Below are 24161 nucleotides of genomic sequence, written 5' to 3' on the forward strand. Positions count from 1 at the left end.
TAAGTCAGACAACCTAGTCTTACCAAGGGTATCGGGTTGCCCGGGTAACTAACTGGGTTGAAGAGGTCAGATAGGGCAGTCGCTCCTAGTTAACCCAGTAGTAAGTAGTAGCACTGGTACTCAGCCGCATCCGGTTAAACTGGAAAACGACCCCAACATATTTGGGAATAGTCTCGGGAGATGATGTCTATTTCTAGGAAAATCACAAAAATACAACTGGGGTCAAACAGAACACTACAGTTTTGACACCAACATTTAAATGCTAAGAAAGCTTTAACCGTTCAATTATCTATACTTTACATTCAATTTCTCAGACAGCTTAATATCCCCTAAATAATATGTTATGCCATACTTGTAATAGAGTCTAAGTTTCCCAAGTTATATTAAGTGAACAACTTGAGGAAAACACTCACTTAAGTAGTTCATGCTTACAGTGCGTCAAAATATATGAAGTTTTAAATAGGTCATGTGTAGCGTTATGGACTAAGGGAAGAACAATTTTGAGATTGCATAGAATGACGTCTGTCTTATGGTGTGATATGATTGTGACGTCATGGTCCATGTAAAGAAAGAAAGGAAGAAAAATAATTTATTGAAACAGTAAAAGACAAACAGATTAGGGAATAAATAGTCCAAAAACAAAAGAAGGTTGTGCCAAATAGTTCTAGTTCAGCATTATGCCAAGTCTTAAGCTTGTGGCACATTACAGCAGCACCGCAACAGCACGGCTCCACACCGGCATTTAAGTTGTCATTCAATTTAGAGCATTAAATCGTGTATATTATAATATATTTCGTAATGTCAATATGAAAAAGCGAGCAATATGCAAGCGAGCGGTCCTCATGCGTACAGCGCGCCGACGGCGTGCTAATTGCGCGCCGACTCCGATACGGCAGCGAAACAACGTCATTACGTTGTGTTCAATCATAACATCAATCATAATCGTCTTAAAATAATATTGAGTTTGCGGTGACAGCAAGCTTACACCTCGCGGCCGGCGCGCGGACGGCGCGTGGACGGCGCGCGGCCGGCGCGCCGACGTCGAGCGGACAGCGCGTGGTTGGCGCGCTGGCAGCTAGCCGTAGTCTTAATTCGAGGCGACGCCGTGCTGCAGCCGTGCTGTTGCCGTGCTGCTATAATGTACCACAAGCTTTATGCTGGTTTTCTAAAATGGCGTCCACGAGGTGGCAGCACCGAGTCGTCAGGTCCAGGTAACTATCAAAGTGCTTATCTTTACTATGAATAGTGAACGATTTTAGTGTTTTTTTTTTATTTTATAATTAAAGCACTGCATTATTGTTTTACTATTGAGGTTGAGTAAATAAAAAAAACTAAATCATATTGTGTTAACAAATTTTTCAACAAGCTTTTCCTTAGTACCAGTGACTTTTGCACCCTCTCTCTTAGCTCAATTTTTAGTTCGGAAACCTTATTCTGACCGTAGTCCATAATAAAATCAATAACATTTCCAATATAACAGAATTTCAATAAACAATAAGTTCGGACCCTACAATTCCATACTATTTGACAGCTGTTTGGACCTGACGCATACGAAGCGCCGCCTGGCGGCAGAAAAAGTATCGAAAACCCTCATTGGACCTAAGTATGTCTATGTCTACACTCTTTTGTTTTCTTTAAAATACGCGTGTAAGTACGGGTGTGTATGTAAGTAGATATTCTTGTCATCTTTCCGTTTGATGTATCTTTTAAATGCATATTTTCAGCAGCACTTACATAAAGGTCAAATTAAGTAGGTTGAGATCATAGTTCATTCCTTTCAACAGACTCTCATAAAATCTAAGCCACATTTATCACAGACACAATAAACATCGAGTTTACACCATAAATCCGTATCTTTTGACCAATATTTCAGCACATTTCCCGCAACCAAACATTGCTATTGCACACGACTAATAACTGTCAGCCAGAGCAAACTTGTGCACAATTGTGCTCGACCATGGAGCAAAGAAACATAGCGGAGATGCCATAAGGAAGGTAGGTCAGACGCCTTCTTGTAGGTCAATGTAAGGGTGTCAAGTATTAAATATAGTATCTTGCGCATTTCAAAAACGTGCGGGTCCAGCAACTCGCGCGTGTACCAAAGGAAAATATCCACCCGCGTGCACTCGTCACTTGCGCATGTTAACTTGCTCCAGCTACATGCACCGTGTAGACTCAGACTAACGTACGGTAGGCGCGATCGGTTACTAGAACTAACGAGGCGTTCGGGGTCCTTGTCTAATCATAACCAATCAAAGATTGGTCTTGATTGATTAGTGATTTTGTCAACCAACTTTTAGAAAGGAGGATGTTCTCATGTCATTTATTTATTTATTATTTTTTCGCCTTTGTTACTGTCTCGTTTTGAAATTTTTGGCCGGGTTCCTTAGAAGGCGTGTAAGGGCGGAGCTACTTAGGTACGTTCCGCGTCCCCCGATCACCCGCATGTTGTCGCTCTACTTTCTTAGAAGATTTTACGTTATGACATCTCCGCTAGTCATTTAATTCTCCATGGTTCTGTGCAACTGTGCAGCTATGCGTCAACATGACCCGTATGTCGGTCGTGTGTCGCCCTTAGCCAAACAAGCCCTGGTTTCATTTGCGATTTACTTCAAACGGACTCCATATTGAATTTAGTTTAATACCGTTTTATGTTTAAATAGGTTAAAGTTGGAGAAAAAAGGGGTGGTGAGTTTTAATAGTTTTTCAAGTAAGTTAAATGTGAAAAGGACTTTTTTTTTTTTAACGACGTAAAAAATCATCAAATGACCCCTCCCGCTGTGGGTTAGCAGCGGTGAGGGAGTGTCAGACTCTTACTGACTAAAAGCCGTCGTGTTCCGTCGTAGGCCTTCTTATGTGCTAGGGCCGAGGTACCTCTTTCGAACAACCCGCAGCCCAAATGTGAAAAGGACTGGAGTAGTTTTCTGAGGTTTTCTGGGTTCAAGCATCAAGTTGGGAAATATTGTTTTTTCTAGTGTAGAAGTTATGGTGTTTTCTTTGAAAGATAACTTCAATTTGGTAAGACGATTCTTATTGAAAAGATTCTTTCCTCCGAAAGATCTATGTATGTTATGACTACCATATCAGGCTTTACGATGGAGGTAAAATGCAGTTTAGGGAACTCCTTATCAGTTGATAGCAGCTGCCTTCCTCATGTTCGGGTTATATTCATATTGATAAGGACTTCGCCGTTATGGGTTATGCGACTGCCAATGAAGTTATTACACCCTTTGAGAAGTTACTTAAAGTACAAAAATGCACGCTTGCAACACCAGGATCTATTCTACTGAATGAAAATCTTCAAGAACATCAAACTGAATTATTTTATTACATCATTGCGGCCCATAACAGATTTGACATGCATAGTTATAACAAGCTATCTACTTTCTTCTTTTAGAGTTCAATATTTACACCAATATCACCAGTTATCAGGTATTATTTTGAAAGAATATTGAGCTAACACCTCTAAAGTACACAATAAATATCGTATTATGTTATAGTCACCACAATTAACACCTAGATCTTCAATCACGTCAAGATTCACGATCCTGCAGTAACATTATTGTCTAGCATAACATACTCATAAATCTACCTATGTACATACTTGTCAAACATAACTAACTATGTACTTAGCTGTCAAACATAACTCGGCTTGTTCAACTCGCAGGTTATGACAATATGACAAGCCGGCGTGTGTTGATTCTCATAACTTGTCACTGACATCTGCTAGGCTGTAGGACTATTATAGACTGAGAGCACGTGAGTGATAGCTTAAGGTTATATAGTAGAGAGTGGTTTATGTGAATTTATTTTGCAGTGTGTATATAAGTATACAATATGGAATTTTATAAAATACTATACATAGCAAAAGATTAAAACTAAGTTAACAGTTTTCTAATACTGAGGTGCCCTATTGGATATTAAATAAAATGCTTGATGTATATAAAGAAAACATACATACTTCCGAATTGAGAACCTCCGCCTTTCTGTGAAGTCGGTTAAAAATAAATAAACGTATACAGGCGGCGATAAATTTCATATTCAACCCTTTTCTTTCGATATATGGAAATCCAGACCTTAATTCAAACTGACTGCTGTCTAACCCTTACATCATATTAATCAATCAATCAATAAAACTGTTTATTTATTATCACTTATCCTCGATTTTTTTGCAACAAAGTGTATAAAATACCTGAATTAAATAAACAACCATTCAATATAATTAAAAATCAGTAATCTTATAGAAAGTACAACAGAGTGCATCTGTAAATAAAGACAATACTCCCAAAACATTTACCCGATATTTTTGCAACGCAGTTTACAGTAAACCTGACCTGTATTCACAGTCATGCAGTGTAAACACCAGAAATCTTAGTGACATTTGACACCTCGTTGCTGGTGAAATTACAGACAAACACTCTCAAAACATTATGCTCGATATTTTTGCAACAATGAGAACAATTACTTTTTTATGGGAAATCATCAAATGACACCGGCAGCGTGAAAGTGTCAGTCTCTTACTGACTAAACCTCACCATGTTCCTTCTTAAGCCCTTTATCCAGGGCACTTTAACTGCTTCGTTGGTCTCGGGTTCAACTCCCGAGGAGGGCCAAAATCGCTTTGTGAGTTTTTGTAACTTTCACAAAGCAGCCCGGAGTCTGGAAGTTGGTGATTAATACACCCGTGTATCGGAGAGCACGTAAATATCGGTCCTGCGCCATATCTCTCTCCGGTCGTGTCGGATTACCGTCCCATCGGGCTATGAGAGTGAAGGAATAGTGAGTGCACCTGTGTCTCCGCAAATGCTTGTGCAATATGTCCTGCGCAGTTGGCTGTTCTCCTTACATGGGAACAGCCGCCCGTGGCCAATATCGGACTGGGACGTATTATTATGTCCTGCGCCTCGGTCGATAATCGGCTAGGAGGACAGCAATATGTGTGTATAATATACCTGACACCAATTCACAGTCATATAATGTAATTAAACACTAGTAGGTAATCTTAGTGACAGTAAAGTAGTTCACATAGGCTTCCCATCCAGTTGGTTGGAAACCAACACCTTCCGCTTACCCAACGCGGCGAGTTCCGGTAAAAGTGCGCGCTCTAATGACTGCGGGCTGTGTGTGTTAGAGTAGCGGAGTGGTAGCGGGAGCGGGGCCAGGGTAAAATTTTGTTTAAAGAATTCGAGGTACATATATGGATTAAGAATGTGGAAATGTTAATATATTTATGTGGTTATGTGGGTGTAGCGTCAATCAGTCAAACTCCAGCGAGCTGATAACCTATAGTTTTTGACACTTCCATCCACGAAACTTCTTTTACCTACAGTTGTGGCCATATTTTATATTTCTTTGTTTTCCACTCTAAAATATCAGCTTCTGAGTGAATTTTTATTCACATTATAATGAATTTGGGAAAAAAAATATAAATAAACTAGGTTTTATCTCCATTGAATTATTTAATCTTATCTTACCTCTATATTTTTTTACAAGAATTCAACTCCTTTCTCCTATAAAAATACTAAAATATCGACTCTTCTAGTGTACTATACGAACAAATAAATAAATAAACAGCTAATCATTACCCGCTCCGCTACTCTCAGCCCGCTATCTCCAACAATAGCGTGAGCTCACAAAGTATGAACTAACGTCATCTACCACAACACAATTATTGTCGACTTTATGTTACGTTTCCGATAGTTTTTACTTAAACCAAGCCCTGTTATTGTGTGTTAATTAATAACTGGATATTTATGTAAGGCTTTAAACGGTAAATGTCCCCATTTCCCGTTGAAATGACTTTCTCTTCCTTATGAGTTATGTCTATGGAAAACTTGATTGGCATGCACCTACTCATAAGGTTTTGATCATATACCATTACAAGTGAAGTAAATAATATGTAATTATCGATCATCATCATCTCAGCCATAGTTCGTCCACTGCTGAACATAGGCCTCCCCCTTAGATCCTTAATTATAGATGCTGAGTCAATTCAAACTTCTTCTTATTGATCTGTTTCCAATTTCATTCGGGTTCGATGCAATATCTTTTCCGCTTCCATTCCTCTCTGTCAGTTGGCATACTAACATTCACTCCCATTATTCATGTCATCTCACCAACAATCCATCCATATTTTATTTAGTCTTCCTCTTCCTCCCTATCTTGGCCTATTCAAAGTAATTTCTGGCTATAGTATTGGGCATCTTTGTAATACATTTAACTGTGTCCGTTAGTCAACGTAGTATTTCATGGAATTGTTTTTTACTTATGAAAGTTAACAACATAATCGGAAATTGAAATCAACTATCGGAAATTGGAATAACATACCGGAAATTGGATGGTCAGCCGGGTCAAAAGCAGCTTTACCTGGAATCATCATTTGACCTACCTTATTGACCTACAGCGGCTGTAATACCGATGCAACTTTTAAAATTTTCATGTACTTTCTAAGTATATCTTGGACACTAACGACTGTGTTTTGAAGGGGACATTAAACTGTAGGTCCCGGCTATCATTTCAATATCTTTAGCAGTCGTTACGGGTAGTCAGAAGCTAGAAAGTCTGACAACCAGTCTTACCAAGGAGTATTGGTTTGCCCAGGTAGCTGGGTTGAGAAGGTCAGATAGGCAGTCGCTCCTTGTAAAACAATGGTACTCAGCTGCATCCAGTTAGACTGGAAGCCGACCCCAACATAGTTGGTAAAAGGCTAGGCAGATGATGATTGACCTACAAACCATTACAATTTAACACCATCTGCACAAAAAACTACTACAATACATATACGTACCTACAGCAATCGCATTTTAAGTTCCAATACACGCAAAAAATGTAGCCATCCCATTCACATGTTCAACGGCAAATGCAGCGTGAGTGCAATGGAGCGTGCACATACGTCATACCATACTGTATCACGATATTTGTAAATATTCGTGAAATTCAAGTAAAAGGAATGAAAGATATTTGTTTCCTGCACATTCTTAATTTTCGTTTCCTTTTTGATGTTATGAAATTCAGTAGTTATTTAATGTTTGGAGTAAGTTGGTGTGATTATTTCTTCGGTAATCTAGTGATTAGTAGATGTTAAGAAATGCCGATAATACAATGGAAATTTCATTGACTGATTAACTGACGTAGGTACCTACTGCAGAACACTTAGAAACTTTTTAGTCTATATTCGTTGTTTGGTCCCCGGCTGAACAACCATTTAAATATGTAAGAACAGAATAGGTTTTTATACTGAAGTTATCACTTCTCTGCCATCAGTCAATAAACGCAAAGTTAAAGTTCTTTTTAATGTTTTCATTGAAATATCCTGAGATCCCCGGTCCCTAGCGCGCCACGCGCTACAGTATCTAATTACCTTTAACAATGTTTTTACACCAACGAATTCTCCGATCGTGTTCAAATCCAGGCCCGCCGCTAGCTGTTTGTCCGCCCGCGTGCAAAACCGATTATGCCGCCCTACGACTACATATTTCAGTTACTGTTACAGCCTTTTTTTTTTTTTTTATCGTCCCACTGCTGGGCACAGGCCTCCTCTCACATGGAGAAGGATTGAGCATTAATCACCACGCTTGCTCAATGCGGGTTGGTGATTTCAGACTTTATAGTCCAGGTTTCCTCAAGATGTTTTCCTTCACCTTTTTATCAGCCATTGGTGTCTAAGTATACTTAGAAAGTACATACAAACTTAGAAAAGTTGCATTGGTACTTGCCTGACCCTGGAATCGAACCCACACCCTCATACTCGAAAGGTTGGTTCTTTACCCACTAGGCCACCACGACTTTACCATATTTCAGTAAAATATGTTATTAATGGTTTTTGGTGGGTTTCCCGTTAAAAAAGTCAACGCATGAGACACATTTCATATGTAAGGAAGCGCGAGCGAAGCGAGCGCGAAATTTTTTTAGTCTAAGGACACAAAACAAATAAAAACCACTGTAAATTAACAAAGCAAAGTCAAAAAGTAAGATATGCACAGAAATGAAGTGCAAATGTACATGAAGCCGCGAGCGAAGCGAGCGCGATTTTTTCCTTAGAGTTTTCATGAAGTAAACATATAATAAAAAGCCAAAATGAACAAAAAGCTATAACGGACGTGAGCGAAAAATGATTTTTCAGAATTGAATGCCTCAACAATTAAACAAAGATAAATCGCGATCAGTGCCGGTTTTTACTCTACCAGCGCCCCAGGCGAGATTTCTACGGCGCCCTCCAACTGCAATTCAAACCCATACGAAAAACAGAGACGCATGTAGTTACCGATTGCGCGAGCGAAGCGAGCGCGAATATTTTTTTTATAGTTAACAAGTCGAAACAAAAAGATCAGACTGATTAGACAGAAAAAGAAGGTTAGCCTGGAAGCCGACCCCAACATAGTTTGGGAAAAGGCTCGGAGGATTATGAAGTCGAAGCAAAAATTACGTAAAATGTAGCCGAATCGTACATAAGTTATTGCTGGTTGATGAATGCAAAAACACTGGAACACGTCTTCTGATTGCGCGAGCGAAGCGAGCGCGAAATTTTTGTTATATTTTAGAACTCAAAACAAAAATTACTTAAAATTTTGCCCAAACGTACATAACTCTTTGTTGATGATGGCGCCTATGTATTAAAATTTTGGGACTTAAAGTAGTACCGTAAATAAGAAAGTTCATATGGAAACTAGAAGTTACTTTCTTATTAATAAAAGAACTTAAAAACGACGCTCCCTTTTTGCTAGGGTAGCTAAAAAAATCTTGAAAAATAAAAACAACTGTAAAGTGAAGCAAGCCCGAAAATGTTTGAGTTTTGGATCACTATTGGATCACTATTAAAAGTCCTAAACATATATAATAAAAAGCGACTGTGAAGTGAAGAAGCCGCGAGCGAAGGGAGCGCGATTTTTTTTTGAGTATTGGGACATTAAAAGTAGCTATATGTGATAAAAAATTGAAGCGTTTAAGTAAGGAAACCGCGAGCGTAGCGAGCGCGAAAATTTTTGAGTTTTGGGACATAAAAGTAGTGTTTCATCGAGAATTTCTCAAATTTAACGCGGAACTAAACACAAATTCGCTTCGGCGCCCCTGAGCCCGCGGCGCCCGGGTTATTCGCGCACGCTGCACCATTGGTTAAGATGGCCCTCCATTCCTCCATCCATTCATTTGGGTACAGTTCTTGTAAGTTGCAATCTTTGATGAAATTTAAAACAAAAATAGGAGTAACATCTCATCAAGGATTTGTTGGGGGCGCCTTCGGCGCCCCTTATATCTGGCGCCCTGGGCCGTAGCCTAACCGCGCCCTACCCTAAAATCGCTACTGACTGCGACATCTGACATGGAGGCGCGAGCGCAGCGAGCGCGAATTTTTTTGGGGATGCAAAGGATGAACCCGTCAAAATTGATAGGGGACGACCAAAGCGAGGGCGGCTTTTTCTGAAATTTTATTGCTAATCTAGTCATCTATTTTTAGTAAAAATATTTTTATTACGTAATTATGGTTTAATTTTGCCGTATGGGTTAATTTTGCCGCCCCCTAAATAGTGCCGCCCAGGGCATTTGCTCTCTCCCCCCACGCTACGCTAATGGTCTTTTTTAATAATTTTTAATTTTGAAAATGATCAACAGATGTAACTGAAACCGGCAGTGTAAGTTATATTCTTAGCGCTATTGCTGTGTTCGGAAATATTGAAATCAAATAATTGGTAAAAAGATATTGTATATTTTTAATATTACGTGATAGGTCGCTCGATTTGCCGCCCCCTAGGACGTGCCGCCCGCGTGCGGTGCACGCGCTGCACGCCCGCTTACGGCGGGCCTGTTCAAATCGTACGATCGTTGTCGCCTGACAACAAACAATTGATAACCACTAGCTGAAATGATGACAGCTCAAATCGCTTCACATGTTTTTCGCCGCTTGTCATTTGTCACGGGAAAACCCGGGCGTATATGGGCGACAATATCACGTAGTGTGAAAACACTCTTTCATATCCCACAGCCCTTGTGGGTAGACGTATGATAATTTCTGTAATTAATTATCCTTCTTCCTTCTTCACCATAATATTTTCGTAGCCACAGACAATTTATAACATCGCTGTTGATATCATAAGAAACCCACACACTGCACACTAAACAGTCGGCTGAAGAAAATCTTGATTCCAATCAAAGTTTTCAGTTGGTCTGATACCGGCTAAATACCTGATCTTTGCAATGTGCGTACTACCATTCACCTTCATACTGATTTATGAGCCCAAACAAACTATCGGCCGACTGAAAGTTTGCAGTGTGTGCTGTCAACGAAGCTAAACAAATGACTGTCAAATGATTTGTGTGTTTATTCGATTTCCTATTTACATTAGGAATAATGTTTGAAATACGATATTATGCTGTTGACGTAACTTACGGCGTGACTATATAAATTGTTTGCTTCAATGTTTGTTACAGTTTTGGTTAAATGTGCTTAATAGTAGCCTGTGGTAGGTAAATAGGAATAAAAAATGGAAGTCGATAAATAAGCTTTTATTGTGCTTATTACTTTTTATCGGCACTGTAACTTGAAGATTCTGAGACGTTAGAATTTCAGACTTCTCTTTAAAATTAATAAAATATTTATTGTATTTTTTACGCTTAAGCCTAGATAATACCTAGATTTTTAAATCATTTTAATGTTTAGTTTATGGTGAAAACTGATAAATCGGAAAAAAATCTGTACGAACAAAGAGATTGATTCCAGAGTTTGAAGACTGTCTTGCTACGAACGAAATTGTGATCAGTACCACGTAAATATTGTTCTACTAGGTATACCTTCAATACCTATCGTTATATGGCACCATCTATCTTCTATTCGCCCCGCTACCAGCTCCGCTCATCTCAGGCCTCTATAACAATCCTCATCGCTGCTAATGTGGCTCAAATGATTAATTACCTCACTCCTGTTCGTATTGTGTTATACTTTGTTTTAGTTTAGCCGCTCTGTCTTACAACGTGTTTGTAATGACGGAGAGAACAGTCAGCATGACTTGAGAATGAGTAGAGAGGGAGTTTTCTGCAAGTTAACAATGAAATAAATAGAAGAAAAAATAAATAAATAATCATTGTTGTTATGCGTTTACTGTACTTAAAAATAATTATTGATTTAAAATAATTATTGATTTTAATGTTAAATGAACTATATCTATCGGAAGGTACTAATGTAAAAAAGCTGAAGGATTTTTTTAAATATATTTGAGTAATGTTTGTTTGAATGGGCTAATTTCAGGAACGGAAGGTCCTATTTAAAATTACTTTGTATAAATAAATAGCTCATTTATTGATTATGAAAGTTATTACTTACCAATACGAAAGTTAGCTACTTTTATAGGAGTGTGCGAAATAAATTCCACGGGACGCAGGTGAAACTGGTGGATAAAGCTAGTGTAGGTAAAGGAAAATGAGGACCTTTACACTATTTAGAACTACTAGACTATTTAGAATCATGAACACTTGACGTTTATAGGTATAGAATTAACAAGGCTGAAGCTAGACTAAAACCGTGGGAAATATTTGATAAATCAGTATCTTTGTAAATACCGATATAAGGTTATTCACATCATAAATTAACTTACCAAACAATACACTGAAACCACTCAACTTCACATTAAAAACGAACAAATTAGACTCAGTTTGACCGCCGAACGGGAACACTAACGAACTATTAATCGTAGTTGTAATCCCGGGGTCCCCGGGGCCCGGGATCCGGGATCCTACTTGTTGGAGCTGTTAAATAAATAATTAGCCACTCAATCCTGGGTTTGGTTTGTCCATAGAGACCCGCGATACGGTACAGATCTCTGGGGCCAATTGCTTAGGTTATGAATAGTGTAGTAGATGTTTCGTATGATAGAATTTTGAGAATCTGAGTGAAAATTAATGAGTGATGGTATGAAAATATATGAATGTGTGTACTCAGGGATGTTTCGATTTTCAAGGTGTTTTGAAGGGCATGTAAAATTGGTGGCTGTAATTATGAAAATCTATGGCAATCGTTACGGGCAGTTAGAAGCCAGCAAGTCTCACAACCAGTCCTACCAAAGGTACAAAAACACTGGTATTCAGCTGGGTTAGACCGTAAAACGACTCCACATAGTTGAAAACTGGTTAGGCAGATGATTTTTATTTTGAAATGTGTATGTATCAAGATCTGACTTGCGAAATGACTGGTGAATCTTTAGTTTAGTAAAATTGATTCAAGATTACAGAACGACTTAAAATCTTTGAACAGTTTTCATAATTACTTATTATGTAGTAACTAAGTATTAACAAGTCCATGTTACAACTTCATTTCGGCTCAAAGGACCAAAATTTATGAGCAGGTACAACTTAGTGAAATATAATTGCTAATTTCAGTATCCTTGACAATAATACCTACGATGTGTCTCACAGACAGATTCCTGAATATTTTGGAATGTTTAATATACCACTTAAGAGTACACACTGAAAACTTTTAGTCGGCCGATAGTTTGTTTGGGCTCATAAATCGGTATAATCATCGGCACGAAACCTGAGCGCTGACCTGCACCTGCGCAGAAGTAATTTATTGGATCCCTTTTGTGGTATGAAGTGAGGCGCGGGGGCGGGCTAAAGCGGTGATTGGCTCGCAGCGCATCGTGTCAAAGCCGTCATTCGGGATTGGTTCTTTGCTAATAAATCGCTTCTGCGCAGGTGAAGGTCAGCGCTCAAGATTCGTGCCGATGATTCTATGAAGATGAATGGTAGTACGCACATTAAGATCAGCATTTAGCCGGTATTAGATCGACTGAAAACTTTGATTGGAAGAAAGTTTTTATTTAAGAAATATTGGCCTAAAGTCGGGTCAACTGTCGGCCGACTGTTTAGTCTCCAGTGTGCTCTTAGGGATTGTTCACACCAAACGTATTGTCCGCCGCTGACTGTGAGTATACTCACTGTCTGCCCCAGTGTGAACGTCGACTCAATCTGCAGTACGCGTACTCACCAAGCCGACAATAAGCTATAGCGTACGATGCGCTACATGTGTGAACAAAAGAATAGGCTCGTGTAGGTTCACACTAGATGCGTACGCTGAGCGGCTGACTATTCTACACATAAAAGAGCTCAGTATTTGAACCCCCCAATCTTCATACATAACAGATGCTATGTCTTCCCAAGCGCATCTTCGTAAGTTTCTATCACTAAATTCTTCTGAATTCGCATTCCAAATACATTCTCTAGAATGTACTTCTGCAATAAACTTTTCGGTGTCGAACATCGCGAGGTGTCACGTGTCACGTCTGTCCTCATTGAAGTTTGTTTCTCGAGTGTATTGCGGCCGAGGCGCGCGGCGGTGCGGGCGCGGCGGAGCGGCGCTATTCGGCAACTCCGCGTAGCCAATCCGCGCCCGCCGTGCATAGTCGCGTAGTAAAATAATCGGCCACTGAGAGTCAGCGACAACAGACGACGTAATAGCGTATAGTCGGTTCGGTGTGAACGACAATTTCAATATATATGGAAAAGCAATAAACTGCGTAACGCGCGCTCACAGTCAGCGGCCGACCATACGTTTGGTCTGAACGATGCCTTAAGGAGAAATATTTCACTTCTGGATCTGTTGATTTTTGCTTCATAAGATTTTTGAAGTTTCATTAATATTTTATGAGAGCGATGAATATTTTAATGCGAAATAAGTGGGTGTATATTTTTTTAAGGAGAGTGGTAATTTTGGACGATTGACTTATTAGCAAGTGTAACGACTGAGCTTGGTCTTGGGTTTAATTTCCAAGTTGGAAATTAGGTAATGGTGGGGTTTCAAGGGTTTCAATGCAGTGTTCTTTTTTTGATTAGAATTAGCTAATATTATATAGAGGATTGTTTGTATTTTTTTCTCTAGGTGACACAGCCTATTTATTATTATATCCGTGTAGGTATAGCAAGTAATTTACTTAGGACATGAGAAACATCTAGTATATAATATTCTCAATATTTTAACCCATTAATCTTCACAATATTTAATTTCACAAAATGTAAACACCAATTTTAATTAACCAATATTCTAATTCAAACAAAAATTTCCTCCAACCCGCAAGACAGACCACTCGCCGTCTATTTGAGTAAGAAAGCAACGGATTAAAGAAAGATGAGCGGAGATGCCATAATGCAGGTAGGTCAGGCGCCTTCTTCTAGGTCAAATACGAACGGTCGATATGACCAAAACGATCAGTTACGAGTGAATTAACGAGGCGTTCGGGTTCTTTGAGACACCTGTCAACGAATTTTAGGGTTCCGTACCCAAAGGGTAAAACGGGACCCTATTGTTTTCGCTTCTCTGTCCGTCCGTCCGTCTGTCTGTCACCAGGCTGTATCTCATAAATCGTGATAGTTAGAGAGCTGAAATTTTCACAGATGATGTATTTTTGTTGCCGCTATAACAACAAATACTGAAAACTAGAATTGGATAAGTATTTTGGGGGCTCCCATACAACAAACATGATTTTTTTGCTCATTTTTGCTCTGGTACGGAACCCTTCGTGCGCGAGTCCGTCTCGCACTTGGCCGGTTTTTTTATTTTTATTAACGATGGAAAAAATCATCAAATGACCCTCCCCGCTGTGGGTTAGCAGCAATGAGGTAGTGTCAGACTCTTACTGACTAAAAACCGTCGTGTTCCGTCGTAGGCCTTTTATGTACCAGGGCTGCGGTAACTCTTTCGAACAATCCCGCAGCTCCGTCGTGGCACCTCCGCTAGTCATTTTGTTCTCCTTGGAGAGCAATTACGTGGGCATACCTGGTCCTTTCATCCTCGGGTGCCTTATTACGTAATTAGCGTCCCTTTGTCGTTGTTACACTTCTGACTAATTAGATTTACGATGCTATGAGAATATGTGGCTTCTTCTTTCATTATTATTTGGGTGATGAGATGGGAGGAAGAATTTTGAGGAAGAAATAAAAATTTTGGGGAGAATTTTTTACGTATTTTTTGCCATTTTTCATACAGCTGGAATGTCTTTCTGAAATCAGATTCTTTAGTCTTGTCGTCTAGTTTCTCAGTCTAAGAAACAATATCATAGGATATTTCTGAAGTATCACAAAATTGCAACCTTTCGTAGTCAACAAAGCCTAGGCATTGGTGGAATTAATTTCGGTAGAATCCTACCAAATGACGCACAAATGGCTTATAATAACTATCAATAATGATAATGATTACTTATAACAATTTCCAATCTCAACGATTTCTAGTTAGGTATCATTTTCAAATAAGCTAACAATTATTTACATAACAAAATACCTATCACAGAAAAAAGGATGACATTTACTGTCCAAAAATAAATTGACAGAAATGACATTTAATATATAACCCTTTCTGAACGTTTAAATCCCGTTCTAATTAACACGGGAACTTTAAACAGCGATCAACTTTAACAAAAGACCTTGCTTCGTCTTCAAATAATTAGTTGCCTTTAATACTCCCACGTAAATAAATTAATTTGTTTGTTAGGCTCTTTGAAAGATGCCCTAGAATATAGAATTCTGCTTAATTAGTAAGTCAATGAAAACTCTTTATAAACTATTTGAATAAGTTATGAATATTACCTATATAACTTGATTGCGGATAAAAATGAGATCTATTTTGAATTTTGTCATCGCTACAGATCGTACAAGTAGGTATAGTTTGGGAAATTGGGTACAAGCCAAAAGCTGGAATGTGGTAACAAAAGCAATTTCTCAAAAAAAAAAAACTTTTAAAATGTCTTATAGGCCTTCAGAATTCCGTAAAGCTTTCAAAGAAGTGCTAAAACACAACCAGAAAGTAATCAATTACCTAATCGGAAATGTTCATTTTATAACGTCACGTTTCTTGTTTCACGTCTATTAAACTTTAATTTACCAAAAACACAATGAAAGCGAAAGGTTTTTATTTCAAAAAACAAGTGCTTAGGAAACGTCTATAGCTAGGTGCAATATAAGCTAACCAATATTTTATTTATTTGTTCATTTATTTTAAGCAACTAGGGCCCATAGAAAATACAATACATAAATAAATGACATTACAATACCTATAAACTAATACATAAAAATATTAAATATTAAAAGCTATGTGTTTACACGAGTAGGCGGTGTCATGTTGCACTTCGTGGTGTCGCGTAACCTCCCGCGGAATCGCCAGAACACGACACCCTTCGGCCAAAACTTCTTGAAACATGTCGAGATGCTGAGTCGGCACACGTACCACAAACGATTTAATGTTCGTATTATGATTCGATTCTAACTTGTCGACTCTCAAAGCAAATCTCTCAAATATCTTTACCTAAAGTAACTGACGTTCTTTCTCTCCCCCCAGCATCATCCCTGCCGAGCCCGACAGCGGCAGACGACGATGATGATGACGACGACACGACGCAGCAGAGTCGCGCCGACGCCGACGATGACGGCAGGATCTACAAGAACCCCAGGAACTCGCCATCAGCGCAGTGTCCAAGAGATGAGGAGCAGGCTACGTTGCTGGTAAGGGGTTAGCGATTAACTGAGATTTGTGGTATAATGGGTTGATGTCAAGTATGTTAAAAATAAAACCTTGATACGGTAAACAGTTTTTAGATTAGAGAAAGCTCGAATTTCTTAAACGGTCTAATGTAGGTGTGTCATTTTGTACCTACTAGCTTTTTTTACGGTAAGTATATCGCAGCCTGAGGCTTAATTTCTCATTAGCTACCAGCTGAGAAACAGTGTTTTACTTGGAGCGACTGCCTGTCTGACCTTCTCAAAAAGTTTACCTGGATAAACTGATACCCTTTGGTCAGACAGCTTCAGGCTACCCGTAAGGGCAGAAAGTCTGTGCCAACCCTGACTGCCAAAGAAAATGACAGCTAGAACCCACCACTTTAAACTTGTCATATCAACATGGTCATCCATCTCATCTCAGCTCATGTTCGATCCCCCCTAAAAGCGGTTATTTAGTCACGAGATCTTCCTAGTTTTTTTTGTGTATACTAACATCATGATCTCTTTTAGGGTCAAAAATGTCTCCGCAAGTGCTCCTCAGACGAGGACTGCAAGAGTAAGAAGAAGAAGTGCCTCTGCGACGGAGCCTGTGGCATGTCCTGCATCAAACCAGGTCAGTTGCATCTTTCATATCATCATCATCATCATCTCAGCCATAGCACGTCCACTGCTGAACATAGGCCTCCCCCTTAGATCTCCACAGATACCTTTTATATACACGGAAGTAATTATAACGGGCCAGCGAATAACTTTGCCTTTACATATTTTTACGAATTAACTAGGGGACCGCGGTACTTACTTCGCTACGTAAAAAGTCTACCATTTTGTTACAAAAAATGTGATAAATGAAGAACCACTCAACTGATTTTGTGCAAACTTCACATAAACCATCTACTAAATAGTCCGAACAAAGCCTAAACATTTGGTTTGGATAGGTGAGACCGTTCTTTGAGTTATAAAATTACAACGAAAAGTGGCATTGATTTATATTTATTTACCACTGCTTATTTATTTTAAATGCAGTTATTAATTTAAAATTCTGTTTAATGGATCAAAAATATATTAAGTATATTGTATTATAAATCAAACATTAGTTAGTAGTTTCAATCATTTATTCCCAACACTAGGTCTTATTACACCTGTTTACACTGAGCACGTCCTAATCCAATACCACACATTGACAACAATATTCAGAAGACGTCTTTACTGTTCGAAGGTAAAAGACCAACTAACTCGCTCCAGCTGTGTCTGTCGCGCTAAAGTAATTATCCCCACTCCAATAGGAAATTGTGGGTAATAACCAATCGGAATGCAGTAACGACGTCTTTAACAAATTCACAACTTCTGGACCTCTCCAAGGCTTTTGACCTGGTTAATTATAGGATCTTATGGACTAAATTACGGGAAAAAGCAGTAGCTCATGAGATGGTTAATCTCCTGGAGTATTGGTACAACAACCAGGTTAATCAGGTCAAATGGTCTGGGGCGTTATCTGGTGAGTATGGACTGGAGTGTGGTGTAAGGCAGGGAGGTTCGACATCACCGGCACTCTTCAGTTTATACATAAATCAGTTAGTTGAGGATCTTGCCAGTACTGGTCTTGGATGTTCTATTGATGGTATGACTATCAATAGTATAAGCTATGCTGATGACATGGTGCTGCTGAGTCCCTCGATTGATGCTCTTAGACAGTTACTTGGGTTGTGTGAAGGATACGCGGTGGCACATGGCCTACTGTACAATGTTGGAAAAAGTGAGTTTATGGTGTTTCGGACAGGCTCAAAAAAACCAGCGACAGTGCCTCCAGTTTATTTATATGGGGTGGCGCTAAAGAGAGTTTCTCGGTTTAAATACCTTGGGCACATTCTGACCGACAATCTGAACGATGATGAGGATATTGAGAGGGAACGTAGGGCGTTGTCGGTTCGATGTAATATGCTGGCTCGCAGGTTTGCAAGGTGTACAAGAAGTGTAAAAATTACGCTATTTAGGGCGTATTGCCAAACATTCTACACATGTAGCCTGTGGGTCAGATATACGCAGAAGGCCGACAACTCCCTTCGTATTCAATACAATAACGCGTTTCGGATGCTGCTGGGGCTTCCTCGGTTCTGTAGCGCGTCAAACATGTTTGCTCAGGCTGGTGTAGATAGTTTTGAGGCTATTATGCGCAAAAGAACGGCATCTCTGATGCGTAGGATACGTGGTAGCTCCAATAGCATCCTGAGGGCTATTGCTGAGAGGCCGGACTGCCCTTTTCTAATGCACTGGTCACGTAGACATTGCCGCGGGCTAGGGGCTGAGGACAGGTATTTAAATTAAATTTATTTGAATTGAATATAATTTTGATTATTTTTATGATATTTATATTATTGTTCAATGAAGTTATAATTTTAATGTAATTTATTCCAATTCCAATTCCAATCAATTTCTATGAAGTGTTAATTTAATATATTTATTTTAGAGTTTTAATGGTACTAACGTAGCTGTAAGTCTTTTGTAACACTAACACTATATGGATGAAATCCGAAATAAATGATTATTATTATTTTGGGGTAAACATTTCTGCTTCTTAGCCTTTTGGCTAGTTTTGACTACATTTACGGGCGGGTGCCAAGTAAATGTAGCGTGTAGTGTGTATGTGTGTGTTTATTGTGTGTGTTGAGGTGTTATGCCATGTTCGTCCAATTGCATGAACTTTCGTACTATGCGACACGTGTTGAGGATTGCGGCTTTTTGTAGTAAAATGTAGATGGAGTCTTTAAGTTCTATTAGTTTGAGGCTGTGGTGGAGGTGATTGGGTATGACACCCGTGGTGGAGACGACTATTGGTACTACGTATACTTTATCTTGTCTCCAAATTCTCGTGACCTCTTCTTTAAGTTCTTCATATTTGCTTATTTTTTCTACTATTGTTTTTTGTAAGTTATGGGTGTTGGGTACTGCGATATCTATAAGGTAGGTGACTTTGTTTATTTTATCCTGAAGGGTGATATCTGGTCTATTATAGTGGACAGTTCTATCTGTTAGTATTGCGCGATCGTAGTAAAGTTTATGTGTATTGTTTTCTAGAACTGTTTGTGGTGTGTACTTGTAGTAGGGTGTGTTTGTGTCTTGTATGAGTTTGTGTTTGAGTGCTAGCTTTTGGTGAATGATGTTTGCAACCTGGTTGTGTCTGTGAGTGTAGTCTGTCTGTGTGAGTGTTGTGCATGCCCCTGTAATGTGTTGTATGGTCTCTGGTTGTGTGTGGCATTTGCGGCATTTGTCGTTGGTGGCTGTGGGGTCTTTGATAATATATTTTCTGTAGTTTTTGGTGTTAATAATCTGATCTTGGATTGCTATGATAAATCCTTCGGTTTCAGGGAACAGGTTACCGATTTTGAGCCATTTGTTCGAGGCTATCGTGTCTATGTGTGGTTGTTCCAGGTCGTGTGGGTGTCGCCCGTGCAGGACTTTCTTTTTCCAGTCCTCTATTTTTTGTATTTGTGGGTCAGTAGTGTTGTTGTGTTGTGTGTCTGTTTGTTCGTGTAAGTTGAGTGGGGTGAAGTTGTGATCATTTAGCGTAACCGATTTATGGATGATACTGGTGTGTGATTTTGTGTGGAAGAATGTTTTCAGCCTATGAATTTGTTTCTGCCAAAGATAGTTGATGTCTATTAGGCCTCTCCCTCCGTTTTGGCGTTTGATTGTGAGTCGCTCTATTGCGGATTTCGGGTGAAGATTATTGTGTTTGGTGAGTGTGGTGCGTGTTGTTCGTTCGATTTGTTGTATGTCAGTTTTGGACCATTTTATAATTCCAAACGAGTAGGTCAATATTGGAATTGCATAGGTGTTCAATGCTTTGATGAAATGTTTTCCAGAGAGTTGTTTTTTGCATATTGCGGTCACTCTCCGTTTATACTCTGAAATTAATGTGTTTTTAATAGAGGTATGGTCCAATCCTTTGAGTTGTTTATAGCCTAGGTATTTGTACAGATCTGTTGGTTCCATAGCTGCAATTGTGTCTGAAGTGTTAACGGTGTAGTCTCCTGGTTTTATTTTGCCCCTAATTATGTGAAGTGTTTTGCATTTGTCCAGTCCAAATTGCATGTTGATGTCTGTACTGAATTCTGTGGTGATGTCTATTAATTGTTTCATTTCTCTCTCTGTTTTTGTGTATAGTTTAATGTCATCCATGTAGATGAGGTGTGATATTGTGATTTCGTCTGTTGTGGTGTGTTTAAGAGGGTATCCGGCTTGACAGTTGTTGAGTAGGTTGGACAAGGGGTTCAGCGCTAGACAGAACCATAATGGACTCAGGGAGTCGCCCTGATAAATACCTTTTCTAATAGATATTTGTCGTGTTGTGATAGTGTCGTTGTTGTAATGTAAGTGTAATGTTGTTTTCCAGCGGGCCATGATGTGATGGAGGAAGTCTATTATTTTAGGGTTTATTTTGTAAATGTGTAATATTTGGATTAACCATGTATGTGGGATACTATCAAAAGCTTTTTTGTAGTCTATGTATGTACAGTGCAGATTTCTATTTTTGGTGGTAGCATGTTTGTGTATTACCGAGTCTATAATTAATTGTTCCTTACATCCCATGTGGCCTCTTCTACACCCTTTCTGTTCCTCTGCTATAATGTTATGGTGTTCAATGTGCTTGTTGATTTTATTTGTGAGTACGGAGGTGAGTATTTTGTATATTGTGGGAAGACATGTGATTGGTCTGTATTGGGAAGGTTGAGATGAGTATTGAGCCTTTGGTAGCATATAAGTTATTCCGGTTGCGATGAAATCAGGTATGTTTTGTTTTCCTAGGACTATATCTGTGAAGTTTTTTGCGATAATTTTGTGTAGTGAGTCAAATTTTTTGTACCAATAATTGTGTATTTTGTCAATACCAGGCGATTTCCAGTTGTGTAATTTAGCTGTAGTGTAATTAATATCTGATTCAGAAATGTTTGTGAATTCCATTTCTTCTAGTGCATTCCATTTGGTTGTTTCCTCAGTGATCCACCTAGCTTTATCGTTATGTTGAACCTGGTCTTCCCAAATACCAGCCCAAAATGATTCTAATTGTTCTGTTGTTGGTAATTGTGTGTTAGTGTTGATGTCAGTTGTTGTGTGTATTTGTGATTTGTGTAAGTTTCTGTAGAAGTTCTTTTCGTTACTAGCAAACATGGTGTTATCGTGTTTGCGCTCTTGTGCCTTATTGTATCGCCTTAGCCTATGGACTTTTAGTGCGAGCTTCTGTTTTAATGTGTCTAAGAACTCCTCAGGTTTTCTGTTGTCGTTCTCGTGTCTAGTGTGTGTTGTCATGTTCTTGAAAATAGCTTCGACTCTTTTAACTACTCTATTAGATCTATTGTTGTTTATATATTGCGTTAGTCTACCGCAGTCGGCTCGTAATTTTTCGATATCTCTTTCGAGTCTTTGTTGCCATGGTGGTTTATTTACTGTTCTTGGTCTTGTGTTGCCGGTGTATTCTGTAATTTTATAATTAAGCTCTTCGGATATGACTAGCGCTGTGCAGTATATCAGTGTGTGTATGTCTATAATTGTCATGTTTTCATCTATGTATTGGTGTAGTATGATAGTATTAAATATACGTACTAAGTGAGTAAGTTTTGGTGTGTATTTAAGTATAGGTAGTTTCGGACGAACTGCTGGGTCCATCCCCGAGTACTGTGTTAAAGCAGTTTTAAGTTTTTCGTGTATTTCTTGGATGTACGTGTCTGATAACTGATTTTGATGGAAATTTTCTAGCGTCTCGATATCGTTTTCTAGCGTTATGGTAATGTTTTCAGTTTGTGTGGATGTGTGTGTGCCTTGTGAGTATGGTGGTGTGTGAGTGTACGGTTGAGATTGTGTGTTCGTTTGAGATTGAGTAGGTGAGTGCGATTGTACTTGTGTTGTGTTTTGTGTTGCCGTGTGTGTTTCTGTCATAGGAATATAACTTAAAGTCTCTAGCTGTTCCCGCACTTCTTCCTTCAGTTTATCTATTTCTACTTGGGATAGAAGTTTATTCCTAACTATTGTTCTTCTTTGATCTGAAATGCGTTGTTCTGAGACACTAATTTCGGGGTACTGTCGAGTGAAAAGTTCATGCAACTGTTGGCGGTAAGTGGTCATGTCGGTCTCTAATTTGGTGATGTGAAAGTAGGTTCGCATGATAAAGGTATTCACTTCTTTGCTCCATCTCATGCGAACTCTTGGTTTTCCAGCTTTGGTGGACGCGGGCAAAAAGGCACTTGCCCCCCGCGCAACATTCAAAGCTGGTAGTGGTGGATAATATCTCATACTAGTATGAGGAGGTGATGAGTGTGTGGGAGGTGACGATGGTATCGATGGTGATGATGCTCTGGAGGGTGTGTAAGAAATGGTACTAGGGCTAAATGGTTCTATTGGAGTGTCTGTACGGTCTGTATGTCTGTCACCATCGTCACTGTTGTCGGCTGTAGTATCTTTGTCGGCGGGAGCCCGCCTGTTCAACTCCTCACCGCTGACGGTTCGCATGCTGTGACACCCAGCGTCAGCTCCAGGTGTGCCCCGGCGATCGCCCCCGGGCAGCGGCCCTATACGTTTACTTTTAGAACGAGTCTCCATGTTAATGGGTTACCTTTGCCTTGTTAGCCGTATAAGTTTCGATAGTATACGTGTCCGCCCCCCACGTGGTCTGATGTTCGACGCGGACGTAAGGTAGGAATTTAGGGGGCTTATTATTATTATTATTAAATTATTAATTCTATTAATTTAGTACTTCGTAACAAAATCGACTATTTAAATGAAATACAGCATTTAATTATTTAATTAACAATATCATCTTAAATAATACTCATATTGACTAACTGTGTGGCCAAGACTACTAGCGCCATCTGGTTTTGGTTCTAGTACCGACTATGGTTATTCTATTTTATACTATTATATTTCTAAAATCATTACAATTGTAATTAAATTAATTTTACGTTAATATAAGCCAACAGGTAGGTAATTAATTTATTAGTAGCCCGATTTATTAATATTTTAATGTATTCTCTATTTTTACATAAAGGTAATTCTGACCGTGAATGACAGATTTATTTTTCATCATTAGGGATAAACTATGATATAATTCGCAAATCTCTTTGAAAGGTAAGTTAATCTTTGCTTATAAAGGTTTCTCTAAAACACAAATTTCTAAAACCAATAATACTCAATATTAATTCAAATGTTTTTATGCAGTACACAAAGTAGTACTCTCAATAACGACAAAATAGTAAAATTAAGCAATAATATCCCACAAAACAAAATAAAATAAAAGCCAACAACAAAAAAATTCTAACAGCGCTCCCATCACACAAATTCAGGCACTTACATTTGCCGACTGCAGGAAATGGGGCGATATTCAGAAGAGGCACTTCTGTACGAATTGCATAGTTGCCGGCCTCTCCGAGTGCTACTCTGACGGTTATTGGTCCTTATGAATGGAATTGCGGACGAAAAGACCCGGTCTTATTGCGGTATTGTCGGATATTTTCTGGGACTTATTGAAGGTGGACTGGTTTTTCTAGGTTTGTTGTGTATCTAGATTTTATTAAGCCTAAGTCCTAGATGGCGATTAATGCTCAATCCTTCTCCGTGTAAGAGGAGGCCTGTGCCCAGCAGTGGGACGATAAAAAGGCTGTAAAAGTAACAGTAAGTCCTAGATGCGTCAGTAAACGACTGAC

The 24161-nt window shown here is 39.0% G+C and overlaps 1 protein-coding gene across 1 annotated transcript in view; it reads left to right on the forward strand.

The window, feature by feature from the left end:
* Positions 1 to 24161, forward strand: part of LOC124641230 — a 175399-nt gene that overhangs the window by 54224 nt on the left and 97014 nt on the right. Inside the window, exons 2-3 of the mRNA XM_047179260.1 lie at positions 16310 to 16473; positions 16981 to 17083. Coding sequence (XP_047035216.1) covers positions 16310 to 16473; positions 16981 to 17083 — 267 coding nt within the window. The remainder of the gene's footprint in view (positions 1 to 16309; positions 16474 to 16980; positions 17084 to 24161) is intronic.

This window comes from Helicoverpa zea, chromosome 22 (genome assembly GCF_022581195.2).
Source record: "Helicoverpa zea isolate HzStark_Cry1AcR chromosome 22, ilHelZeax1.1, whole genome shotgun sequence".
In the NCBI taxonomy this organism is placed as follows: domain Eukaryota; kingdom Metazoa; phylum Arthropoda; class Insecta; order Lepidoptera; family Noctuidae; genus Helicoverpa; species Helicoverpa zea.